General features: G+C 28.8%; 1 protein-coding gene across 1 annotated transcript; it reads left to right on the top strand.

Annotated features, from left to right (window-relative positions):
- Nucleotides 1-4,760: 4,760 nt before the first annotated feature.
- On the top strand, nt 4,761-7,476 carry LOC102626931 (nudix hydrolase 12, mitochondrial). Its single transcript, XM_006487515.4, has 5 exons — nt 4,761-5,249; nt 5,617-5,731; nt 5,842-5,925; nt 6,896-7,048; nt 7,152-7,476. The coding sequence occupies exons 1-5, from the start codon at nt 5,173-5,175 to the stop codon at nt 7,392-7,394; spliced, it is 672 nt and encodes a 223-aa protein (XP_006487578.2). The 5' UTR covers nt 4,761-5,172; the 3' UTR covers nt 7,395-7,476.
- Nucleotides 7,477-13,726: the final 6,250 nt, after the last annotated feature.

The following is a 13,726-nucleotide window of genomic DNA, read 5'->3' as shown; positions in this document are numbered from 1 at the left end:
AATATAAATAAAATAAAATAAGTTTCTATGCCATAACATAACTTATAAAAAATATAGGGATCAAAATATTATCTTGCCTTGTTGACTTTTGGTCAAGGACCCTTTTGAAAAGTTTGCAAAATATGTTAGGCCATAATAGAATTTCTAAATGAAAATATTTTCTAAATATTGGGTCATACTAAAATTTTATAAAAGAGAGGGATCCAAATGATATTATCGGTTCGGTTAGGATTTTTTAAAATTTAACCCAAAAATCGAACCGAACCGAACCGAAAAAAACCGAACTGAATTTCTATATTTGATTTTTTTAAAATAAAAAAACCAAACCGAAACCGAAAAAAACTGAACCGAACTAAATTTGTTTCGGTTTCGATTTGGTTTTGCCCACCCCTAGTGGGGAGCAGCGGTATAATTTGTGAAGAAGGAGGACAGAACTATGAGATTGTGAATGGATTACTGGTAGTTAAATAAAGTCACCATTTGTAACAAATACATGTTTCCCTGAATTGATGATCTATTTGATCAGCTACAGGGTGCGACAGTCTTCTCGAAGATAGATTTACGTTCGGGTTATCATTAATTGGAGATTAAAGATGTTGATGTACCCATAACCGCATTCATGATTCGTTGTAGACATTATGAATTTCTAGTGATGCCATTTGGGTTAACTAATGCCCCTGCAACATTTATGGACCTCATGAACTGGGTGTTTCATCCTTATTTAGATCAGTTTGTTATTGTATTTATTAACGATATCATGATATATTCACATAGCAAAGAGGAACATGTAGAACACTTGAAGATTGCTTTACAAACCTTGAGACATTGGCAGCTTTATGCTAAATTCAGTCAATGTCAATTTTGGTTAGATAGAGTTGCATTCTTAGGCCATGTTATTTCTATTGATGGTATTTATATGGATCCCCAGAAAATAGAAGTTGTAGTGAATTGGGTGCATCCAACTAGTGTATCCGAGGTCAAGAGTATTCTTGGCTCAGCAAGTTATTACCGTAGATTCGTTGAGGGTTTTTCCAAGATAGCGTTACCTCTAATGAAACTGACAAGGAAGAAAGTGAAATTTGAGTGGACAGATGATTGTGAACAGAGTTTCCAAGAACTCAAGGAAAGGTTTACTTCAGCTCCAAGTCTTACACTTCTATCAGATACAAACGGATTTATAGTATATAGTGATGCATCCAGACATGGATTAGGTTATATATTACTACAGCATGGAAAGGTAATTATTTACGCTTCCTAACAGCTCAAGCAACATGAACTAAATTATCCGACACATGGTTTAGAGCTCGCAGCAGTGTTGTTTTCTTTAAAGACTTGGAGACATTATTTATGTAGAGCTATTGTGAGATTTATATAGACCACAAAAGCCTGAAGTACTTATACACACAAAAGGAATTAAATCTGAGATAATGTAGATGGGTTGAGTTGATTGTAAATTACGACTGTATTATCGATTATCATCCAAGAAAGGCGAATATAGTAACTGATGCTCTTAGTAGGAAGTCTTCGAGTTTGATCTCCAACTTAAAAGTGTTGTACCTTCCGTTATTAATCGATTTAAGGCCTTTGAATACAGAATTGGCATTGGGTCAAAATTGAGCACTTTTGACACATTTTCAAGTTGGTCCTATTTTGATTAATCAGATTCGAGGGAAACAGGATCAAGATCTGAAATTGATTAAAATAAAAGAAGATGTGAAGAACAGACTGCGAACCGACTTCTCACTAAGAGACGATGGTACTTTAGTTATGGGCAGTAGACTCCGTGTGCTGAATAACTTAGATTTAAAGAACCAGATTTTAGAATAAGCATATAATTTGGCATATCCTATGCATCCAGGTAGCACAAAGATGTATTGTACTTTGAGGGAGCATTATTAGTGGTAGTGGATCAAGAGAGAAATAACAGAGTTTGTAGCACACTATTTAACTTATCAGCAAGTTAAGGCAGAACACCAAAGACCTGCGGAAGAATCCCAACCATTGTCTATTCCTGAGTAGAAATGGGAGCACATCACCATGGATTTTGTAATAGGACTTCCTCGTACTAGTAGTGGCTATAATAGTGTATGGGTTATTGTTGATCACCTCCCGAAGTATGCTCACTTTCTGCCTTGTAAGAGCACATACTTTTATGATATAATGGTGAATTTGTAAGTAAAAGAAGTAGTACGTTTGCATGAACCTCTTGTGTCTATTGTTTTAGATAGAGACTCACGATTTACTTCTAGGTTTTGGCCATCTCTACAGCAGGCTATGGGTACTAAATTAAATTTTAGTACATATTTTGAAATCAGAGAGGATTATTCATATTTTGAAAGATATGCTTCGAGCATATGTCATGCAGTTTCAAGGTAATGGCGATACATACTTGCCTTTGATGGAGTTTGCTTATAATAATAGCTATCAGTAATTGAGGTTGAATTAATTCATAGTTTAATTATTTTTTATTTATTAATAATATTAACATTTTAACATAGAAGATAATGGGTATATTTGCCCAAATAAAAAATATGTAATTTCTTTTCCTTTCAAATTTATTCCTGAAATTAAGGTTGAAACTCAATAAGCTGTTTATTTCATAATCTGTGACAAAAATAATGTTTCCAAGTACCACTACGACTATTATATATTCTCTCCAATTCAAAAGTTTTGATCTAATAAGTTCATATTTTTTTATATTAAACTTATATTTTCTATTATAAGATTAAAAAAGACTTGTATATAATTATGTAAATTTTTTTAAATTATGAATAATTTCACATGAAAATTAGCCATAACTTTTAAAATCAATTTCATAACCATGCCTTTTAAACATTCAATCTCTTTATATTTTTTCTATAGTCATAGTGTTTATTACAACAAATGTAATGTGAAAGTAATGCATATTACTTTTTTATTTTATCTTGATTATATATTTTTATGAATTTTTATCATATTTTATGTAACAAATTATTAAGTTCTTTTCACTTAATATAATTTTACGTGTTTTAAAAACAAAAGGACACATCTGCACATTATTAAATATACTTCAAAAAAATAAAAGGTAATTTAAACTTATATATATTTCAATCATTATATGATAAAATAACACGTTTGTAATAAAATTCACTAAACGCATGTACACTGCTTTTCAAACTCACAGCAACTGCGTTTACCATACACTAAGTTATTTTTTTAATCAGCTGCTTATTGCATCCGCACAGTAGAAACTGCTTATTTAATTAGTAACCATAATTCCAAAGTGGCCCTTAGTGTAAAAACAAATAATAACAATTAATTTTTACCCTCCTCTCCTCTCATCACCTCCACTCTTTTCCTTTTTTTCTTCTCTTCTCTCCTTGCATTTCTTAAAACTAAACACGACTTTATACTTTCATTGAGCTCACAATTCAATATACTTCCATTGAGCTCACAATTCAATAAATTACTTCAGCATCAGAGTGGTTTTAAGAGGCAACACCAATTCTCAATATTTCTACGTAAAAGTCGAAGCACATACAAGGAAAGTATTCAACTCTTCATCTACCGAGAGGTAAATTAATTACTAAACCGAATGATTACAGCTTTTTTTAAGGTTTGGTGCAAAATATCTTTTGGGCCTAAAAGAAAATGTTCAAGGGCTGGTTCAGGCTTGCTCTCTCTACCTTTTCATAGAGATTTAAATAAAATAAAAAAGATCATAAATTGAAGATCAACTTGACCAAAATAATACTCAAGAAAGTTATTAGCATTTTTAAATAAGAATTTATCAACATATGAGAACGAATCCTGTCTCTAGAAAAAAAGTCATTAGAATAGAAACTTAAATTAACAAGATATTCCACGATACTATTATTCTAGCTACAAGTACGTACAACACAAATTCATAACAAAAAGATTAAGTTTACAATTCATCCAACTTCTAAGACACCAAGGAGGATATAAACTAGAAAAGAAATTTACTAACGAACATCATTGAGTCACAGAAATTTTATAGACAATTTTGAAATCAAGTAAATTGATTTGATTCATGATATGTTGAGATACACCATTCAAGAGGTATCAATTGAACAAAACAAATGACAAACACATTCACATGATCCGATGGGACCAACATGCTATTCTCATTTGGTGTCTTGTGCTTCTTGTTATCTTATTGACGTGTCAAGTACTCTTATATAATTGAAGAGTTGACCCAAGTATACGCTTTTGTTTTATAGGATGAAATTGATGTTTAATTCGTTATTAAATTTAAAAAGAACAAAATATGTGAAATTAATTAAATCTGTTTTCTAAGGAGAAACAATTTTTCCCTCCCTGTGACGTTAGATCAGCTCCTCATTGTAAGCTCAATTCAATTTATATCCCAATTACCAAATTATTCTTTCTTTGAATAATATAATGTTATTCCATAACGAAAATTTTGCAACTCAAAGTTATGAAGTGAGTTTTTTTTGTCCCCACCTTAGATATCTTTGTTTGATCCAATAACTGACATGTTAATTTAACTTGGAAAATCAGTTTCAGCTTATGTAATTGTATTATTTGTTTAACCAAAAAAAAAATTGAAAGGAAAATATAAAGAAGATGTGGGTGTTGGGCGTTCCCAACAATTTCACTAGTCAAATAAAAAGACTCATTGAAACGACAAATCTAAACTTAAAAGACACGGCCAAAAGACGGCCGTGACAAAATTGAACTCATTGTCATTCGAATTAATAAGCTCAATAAATATAGAATAAACATTAAGACATGTAAGGATTTTTGAAGTTTCGTGAATATGGAAAGCAGCAGGACCCCTCCGTTGATTTGGTCTCCTTAACTATTATATATAAATATTACTTCTATTTTAACTAGTGTTTCCATTATACATATAAAGATCTGTTACCTGCTGTTTCTCTGAAAGAGCTCATCATTCCAACATTAGCTATAGCCAGTTTGATTCATTAATGTTTTAATTAGCTTTAGCTGCCGTTATTGACTGCTCTTTCTATTTGCTATATAATTTCAGAGCATAAAAACCGCGTCCTTCCATCTTCACAGGTCTTTGTTTCATTTTGCAATAAATGAATTGGTCAATAAGGGTAATGGTCTCATCAGTTTCATATTCTTTTTGTGCAATATTATTGCATCAAGTTTCTGCTTAGGCCATACGAAGATAATTAAATTTTGATGATCATGGCGAGTTTGCAAGCAAGAAAAGGGAGACTCAGACAAAGATATGAGGATCAGCTAAGGCTTGTGGCTGGGTATTATTATTATTGTTGTTGCTGTTGTTTTGATTATTACTTTGTTTCATTTTATTTTCAAGCCTAGCTTATTTTTTCTTTTGCTTGCTCAATTAAGTTTTGTGTATTTTTATATAACTTACTCTTCCTTTTTTATGCATTGACTCTTCATTCCTCCAACTTTTAGTTAAATGGTGTTTTATTTCCTCATTCTCTATATTGTATTTAGGGGTGTGTGTATCTAAGTATATAGAATGCAGCCCTGAAATTGACTTTATTTATGTCAAAACTAATTTTTACATTAATCATTAAATCTGGAACTTAGTTTTCTTAGTTGTTATTAATTCAGTTGCTTTTCAATTTCCATGCAAACAAATGAACAATATAGGTGTATTCCTTACAAGTTTGAGAAGAACGATGAAAATAAAAATTGCAAGATGGAAAAAAAGGTTCTTGTACTCATGATTTCCACACCTAATCGCGATGATCTTGTGTTTCCAAAGGTACCTATCTATCTACTTATTTTGTTAGAAATTTTTCGGATATCTAGGCCGAGAACGTGCCACGTGGAATGAAAAATTAAGTTAAAGGTAAATGGTAATTATATTTTCAGGGTGGATGGGAGGACGATGAGACTGTAAGTGAAGCTGCATGTCGAGAAGCCTTGGAGGAAGCAGGAGTCAGAGGATTACTTGATGTAAGTCTCTTAATCTATTTAGATAAATTATTTGGTGCATTAATGATGATTAATTATGAACAGTCACCAAGACTTCCAAAGTTTACCTAGGCATACACATCCACTGTATTGCTATTAGAAATTGTCTTAGAGGCTTTTTTGATTCTTTTTAGGACAAACTTTGAGATTTGAGTAAGTATTTTTAAACTCAAAGAGGGATGCGTGTGATTATTTTTTAAATTAAGGTGGTTTATATATGGAGATAACAAATTGTTGGCTTGGGCCCATACTTGGAAGTCAATATTAGGGGAAGCATAAGAGCAGGGCTTATTGTTGGCCTAAGTTAGGGTCGGGATAAATTTATCTTTCATATATGATTTTTAATTATTTTTAAATAGTTATAAACTTATAATAAGTTAATAATCAATAAATTTTTATAATCAATAATGAATTTAAGAAAATAATTATTTTAAAATAAAATAATAAATAAAGAAAATGAAACAAATAATAGTTTATAAATTTAAATTTTTTTACAGGATTCTCTAATTTAAATACTTTTTTAATTAATTAAAATTTAAGAGAAAATTTAGTATTACAAATTTAGATTTTTTGAATCATCATTGATTTTTGAGTTATTAAGTTTTATTTTTCTATTAGTTTTTATATTTTAATTTATTATTTCAATTTATGAATTTATTTTCTTAAAAAAATGAGAGTCAGGCTTGTTCCTCATGTGGAGGGTTGGGCCTAAGCCTATGGGCTTATTCTGGCCTGAGTTTTTTTTTTCCCTAAACCCTTGTTTAGCATGGAGGGTTGGGCCTAATCCTGCAAACTTATAGTGGGCCAGCATGGGTTTTCTTTGCCAGCACTATAAATGTATGCATTTAAGCAAACATTGGGGGTCTTATGACTGTTCCCTTTATCAATAAAATTTACTTAATATGTTTGAATGAAGCACCACTTTTAATTTTATTGAGCATAATTATTATAGCAAAATCCATTGGGAGTATGGGAATTTAGAAGCAAGAGCAGAATGAATAGTTGCAACAGCAAGGAAGGAGGTTGTAGAGGTTATATGTTTGCATTGGCAGTCACTGAAGAGCTTGAGTCATGGCCAGAGCAAGCTAACTATAAGAGGATATGGGTCAGTAATAATCAGTACGTGTGGTTATTGAATTAGATGAATTAATACATTAAGTCAATGATTATGAATTTACTTTTGTTGTACTAACTATTTAATTTTGCAGCTTTCTGTGGAGGAAGCATTCAAATCTTGCCGGTATGATTGGATGATAGATGCTCTTAAAAAGTTTCTGCTGGGTATGAACACAGAAAGAACACAATTGTGTAAATCTGCAGATTCAGAGGACAGTACCGCAAAAGAACATCAAATGTATTCTCCAACTCCAGGCTGTTCTGTGAAGAAGCCATCTGGTGTACATCATCAGCTTGAAAAATCTTGCACCAATGACTCTGTTGTACAGGTTTAATTTAGCAAGGAATCTAATAGATTCAACAGTGTAAATTTCTATGAGAAAATAAAAAAGTAATAGATGAATGTGTCATGGTCAATATTCAATTGTTCATATTAATTTCTTTCTGCTCGGAATGTGGTAGAGTTGTGTGAATAAATCACAATATTGGAATATCCTTAATGTTAATTAATTAATGTGATTCCAACTACGGGGACACATATCTTTCGTTAAGACTTTGTTTGATATTAAACTGTTGTGGCTTAGAAGTACAATTGTTGAGAAGAAAAAGTTGTGGCTCTGCAATAAAAATTATTAGTACAGTATAACCTCTATAAATTAATAATGTCGGAACCATAAAAAATTATTAATTTAGAGAGATATTAATTAATTGATAAATTAATAATTTATTAATTTATAGAGTGTGTTTACTGTACAAAGAACTAACATTTAATTGACTGAAAATTTATTGTATTTTACAAATATAATCAATAAAATTTAAATAAATTCATCAAATAAATAATGTATACTTGATTAAATAAATTCATGAATTTTACTAAATGTATTCAATGAACTAAACTAAATGTTAGTTATTAAATTGTATAAATTGAATTAGAACTAATCTAATGTACCTATCTACTTGATTAACTAAATTCATGTATTTACAATAAATTGATCTAAATGTATTCAAAAACTAAACTAAATGTTAGTTATTAAATTGTATTAATTGAATTTGAACTAATTCATCTAATGTACCTACTCTACTTGATTAACTAAACTCATGTATTTACATAAATTTATCTAAGTGTATTCAATGAACTAAAATAAATGTAATTTCATTAAATTGTATCAATTGAATTTGACTATTTATCTACTTAATTAAAGATTATTCATGTATTTACATAATTTAGCTAAGTCATATATCCAATGAACTAAATTAGAAATTAAATATATTCAATGAATTAAGTTAAAATTATTGTCTATATAAACAAACACAAAATATTCTTTTATTTCATAGTAACTTGTTAAATTACAATGGCTTCTCATTTAAAGGGTGTTAAAAAATCATCCATGACAGATGAATTGCGCTTCAAGAAAAAACAAGTTATAATAGACTCACATTTTAATAAATTGACATAGTCAGTTACATTTGTAATTTCACAATATTTATAATTTCTACAATTATTAATTTATGATATAAATGAGACCACATAGTTATATAGGAGTTCTCAGAAAAATTATTATCTTATTAATTTATCGAAATTATTAATTTAGTTTCAGGGCCCAAGTCGGGACCGCAAAAAATTATTATATTATAGAGATTATTAATTTATACATATTATACTGTACATTGTAAATATGAATTTTAAATGACATTTTTGACAACAATAATAAAAATATTATATATCTTTCATCATACAAATGTAAGAATAAATCAACCAAACTTCTAAACTATATTGGTAGTCTTTACTAAATATTTTAGTGATGTGACTTTTTAAACTATACCTACCCAATCATACTACCAATAGGCTTAAAAGTAGGTTAGGTGCTTTTCTAAAGACAATTGAGATAATATATGAGTTGAAAATAACGAAATAGATTAAAAAGATGTACTCTTTGGTAGTATTCATAAACTCAATTGAGAGATTCGCCACGAATAGGCCTTCCTAAAGGCCCAATCCAAAGATCTCTTACATAGGTGCGAACAACTAGTAAATTACACTTCCAATAACTCATATGCAGAAGTTGGGTGTCTCGATTTACATTTAATCTTAATCTCTTTTTTTTGTTTACATAATCATAGAATTCAATGGTCAAAGTTTAATGGTCAATGTATTCTAGAATTTAGAATTCATTTCTTCTTCAAGTTGTTATTTCCTATTGTAGTTGGGACTGCATTCTTAATACAATAGGATCATCATTGTATCTTAGGAAGATTATATTGGGGTTTTTATCTTTGTCACACTAGAAAATCATCTAGGAGGAGCAGAATCTACTAGTTAAGGTCAATGCATTTTCAAACGCCTAGATGTCTTAAATTCTAAGTTATTGTGTTGCTGTATGAACAGATTAACTTTTTACCTCCTCCTCGAAAAAAAAGATTAACTTTTTACCTTCACTGAAAGAGTTGATTGTTGAGGACCTTATCCAAACGGTGTTTGATGACTAAGGATGGGCTAGCTACGAAAGGTACTCTAACGCCAAAGTAGGTTGTTCTAAGGTAAGATAATGAAGCGAGAAGGGAAGAGAAAAGGGGATCTCTTTTATGTGAACTTTTAAATCTTGCTAAAGTCTATTTTGCAGATCGTGGGCCTTTATTTAGGAGTAATTTTTAGAAACATCCCCTGAACTTTCAGACTATTCTCACTTTGAAAGAATGTGTCTACATATTCTCAAAGACCTCCCTTGATGTTAGAGATGGCAAAACCCCGGGCCGGGTCCGGGTATTGCCATGACCGGACCCTGCCCGGATGCAACCGGTCCGGGTCCGAGTCCGGGCCGGGTTTTAATCCGGATACCCGGATTTTATATTTTTTAATATTTTATGTGTATATATTTTTTATTTTTTGATAATTTTATAAGTTTTAAATTTATTTCAATAAAATTTGACATGAAAATATAAACTTTAAGTGTTTAAAACTTTATATATGTATAATAAATAAGTCAAATAAATATAAAATATTTAAAATAATATATATTTTATAATTTTTTTAATAAAATCCGGGTTCCGGGTTTATCAAGTGATGCCCAAGACCGACCCGGCTTCATACCCGGGCCGGGTACACCCGGGTACGGTCCAGGTCCAAACCGGGCGGGTATTTTTACCACCTCTACTTGATGTTAATATTTTCATCTCTAGACTGTTCGTCAACTGATGAAATGATCAAAATACCCAACTTCAAAAATAGTTTTTTTTTTTTAATTTAGAATAGTGTAATGTTGGTTAATAGCATCATATTTGTTTTGGTAACAATGAATATTAACACAATGCAAAATGCCAAATCACCTTCGTCATTTTCCAAAATGACTTATCTAAATAAGAGGAAAAAAAATCGAAGACAAACCTTTAATTTTCACATAATCATTTGTCCATCCTTTAGATTAAGTTTGTGTGTTTTTTTTTAATCTAAATGACAATTTTTATTTGCCAAATTTAACTTAATATAGTTTCTACTTTGTAGACCATTAAAACAAACTCCATCTTGCATAGCTATAAACTTTACTATGCTAAACAATTTCAAAACTTGTTCTTCACATTTATGGTGCCTTAACTTCCCAGATTAGGGAATTGGAATCCAGAATCGGAACTATTGACCATGCTTACTTCAAAAAATAGAGTCGGGAATCGTCGAAATCATGGGGGCTCACCACAATTTGCAAATGAGTAATGGGAGACTCATTTCCTAGGGAGGGGGTGGGAATAAGTCTCTCTCTGGATTGACCATTTTGTCCTCTCCCAAAATTAAAAATCGCCACTTTGTCCTCATTTATAATTAATTAATATATTATATATATTATTAACAATAATTATAGTTTTGGAATAAATGATAGCAATAATTATTACAATATTATTATAATTAAATAATTCGTATTAATATTATTAGTTAATATATTTTTATAATAATTATTATAATTAATTAGTATATTATTATAATTAATTAATTAAAAAAATTTACAATTAATTAACATATTAATATATTATTGACAATAATTAATAATAATAATAATTTTTGAATTAATAATCACTATAATTAAAATATAAAATAATATTATGACAATAATTCATTAAGTATTTTTTAATAATTTATTACAATCTAACTCATTCCAATTCTGATTACAAGATAAAGTAAATATAATAATGGCAATCCAGCTTATTCTAATTTCGATTCCTACAATTTAAGTAAATAACTCATTCTGATTCCAATTTTCTATTCCGATTTGAGCCTATTCTAATTCTACTTTATTAAACGCATTATTAAAACTAATGAAACAATCATTTTCACTAAGAAAAATGATACATACATCCCCAAGATTTGGAGAAATGGTCACAAAAACTTCTAAATTTTCAATAATGGACATCAAAACCCTCTTTTGGCCATAATACCTTTTTGACTCTTCAAACACAAAAAATTGACTCCAAAATTTTATAATAAATAGAAATATAGCATTAAAATAAATGTAATAATAGACATTTTAAAATAATTTTAATATTTAAAAATATTTTATATTTTACAATCTATTTGACATATTTTATTATATAAAGTAATTTTTAATAATAAATAGAAACATAATATTAGATAAACTAAAACTAAAGTTATTTTGAATATTATGTGAAAAATAATTATAAAATTATTAATAGGGAGATATTTTGTTAATTATAAAATCTATCAATAGTTTATTTAAAATCTTTGTAATAAATACAAATATATTATTTAAAAAAATAATTTAAAATTATAATACTACTTTAAATGTTAAAAATACTTTAATATTATTAGTCTACTAGATAGATTACATTATTTATATTATATTTGTATTAATGAAAAAAATTAAAGTCAATTTTGTAGCTACTACATTTAAAGGGTTTTGTGGTAAAAAAGAGGTCTTAGCGTTACTTTTTAAAAACTTAAGAATCTTTATGATCATTTCTCTAGAATTTAATGGTGCATTTACTTCCTAAATTAGGGAATCGAAATTATTAACAATGTTTACTTCACAAAATAGAGATAACAATCAGAATCAGAATTAGAATCGTGAAGCCCACCAAAATTTGGGAATGAGAAATGGGATATTGATTCTCAAAGGCGAGTTAGGAATCAATCTCTCATTCCTAAGATTGACAATTTTACCCTCCCATAAAATAAAAAATACTCATTTTATCCATAGTTCAAAAAAATTATTATAATTAATTAATATATTATAGTAATTATTAATATAATTAGAACATTAATTAATATATTTTGAATTTATTACTATTATTATTATTATTGGTTTATTGTCATCATCATTCTATAATTAATTGTTATATTGATATAATAATAATAATATATTAATTTTATTATTATTGTTATTATCCTTTAGTTTGTTGTTATTATTATCATTATTATAAAATTTATTTATTTATTTATTTTAATTATTATTTGTTACCTAATATTAATAACAATGATGATAAAATTTTTATAATTATGGCTACATTCGTATAATAATGATAATAATTTTTGAATGAATAATCACAATAATTAAAATACAAAATAATAATTATAACAATAGTTAATTAAGGACCTTTCTGTAATTTGTTAAATCTAACTCATTTTAATTTTGATATCAAGACAAAATAAACACCTTAATGGCAATTTAGCTCATTCCTATTCTGATTCTTACAGTTCAAGTAAGTAATTTATTCTAATTCTCATTCCATATTCTCATTCCAACACATTGCAATTCATGTCCATTCCGATTCTAACCTATTCTGATTCTGGTTTAGTAAACACACCATAAGAGTATAAGTATGCTTCCCTTTCCATTAATAATATAAAATAAAATCCATTTCAAACTCCTAATTTTGCATTGAACTAAGTTATCATGTACTTAATGTTACTTTAACATCAGATATTGCCAATAAAGTGTGCAGTCAAATTTCATCCATAATTAAGCATGCCGGTAATTATCAGTAATAGGTGACTCACATCTCCATTGGTACATTCTAACCTAAAATGACAGTAAATTGAAATATTATTACAAAAATGTGTCACAAAGTAAAAGTAGAAATGATATTATTTAAAAAAAATTGACATTACGAGAAGGAAAGCAACCAACAAATCTCCATATAGCTATCTTGGTCTCCATAACTCATAAGAAATTTGTAACATTATACCATCTTAGGCATAATTCTATAAAATAAAAAATAAATAGAAAAATGACGTAGAAAGGATATAGCTTAACTAGGGGTGGGCAAACGGTTCGGTTTTGTTGAACCAAATTGAAAAAATTCGGTTCGGTTTGGTTCGGTTCTATGAGCAAAAACCGATTGGTTCTTAAACTAAAGAACCGATTGGTTTTTGTTCGGTTTGGTTTTAAACCGAACTGAACTAAAAAACCGATCGGTTCAGTTTGATTTAAGGGTTAATTTTGTCCTGCCCCCAACTGTTTCAACATTTTTCGCCACACACCCATATGTTTCGAAAATACTCACTCCACACCCAATTCCGTTAATTTGACCGTTATGTTTAACGGAGCTATTTGAAATTTAAGTAAATGTCCGAAATACCCCTTATCTTGAATTAGAGAAAAATAAAATGAGATAAAATGTTAATTTAATAATTAATGTTTACATTAAAAACTTTTATTTAAAG

Source organism: Citrus sinensis, chromosome 8, assembly GCF_022201045.2.
Source record: "Citrus sinensis cultivar Valencia sweet orange chromosome 8, DVS_A1.0, whole genome shotgun sequence".
Classification (NCBI taxonomy): Eukaryota; Viridiplantae; Streptophyta; class Magnoliopsida; order Sapindales; family Rutaceae; genus Citrus; species Citrus sinensis.
Note: the sequence above shows the minus strand (reverse complement) of the source record. Positions and strands in the feature narration are given on the sequence as shown.

Excerpts from the sequence above, each read along its gene's own strand:
- LOC102626931 (XM_006487515.4), top strand. The coding sequence starts at position 5,173 with ATGATCATGGCGAGTTTGCAAGCAAGAAAAGGGAGACTCAGACAAAGA. Across the intron at positions 5,732-5,841 it reads ATGATCTTGTGTTTCCAAAG|GGTGGATGGGAGGACGATGA; the intron begins GTACCTATCTAT and ends TTATATTTTCAG. Across the intron at positions 7,049-7,151 it reads CTAACTATAAGAGGATATGG|CTTTCTGTGGAGGAAGCATT; the intron begins GTCAGTAATAAT and ends TTAATTTTGCAG.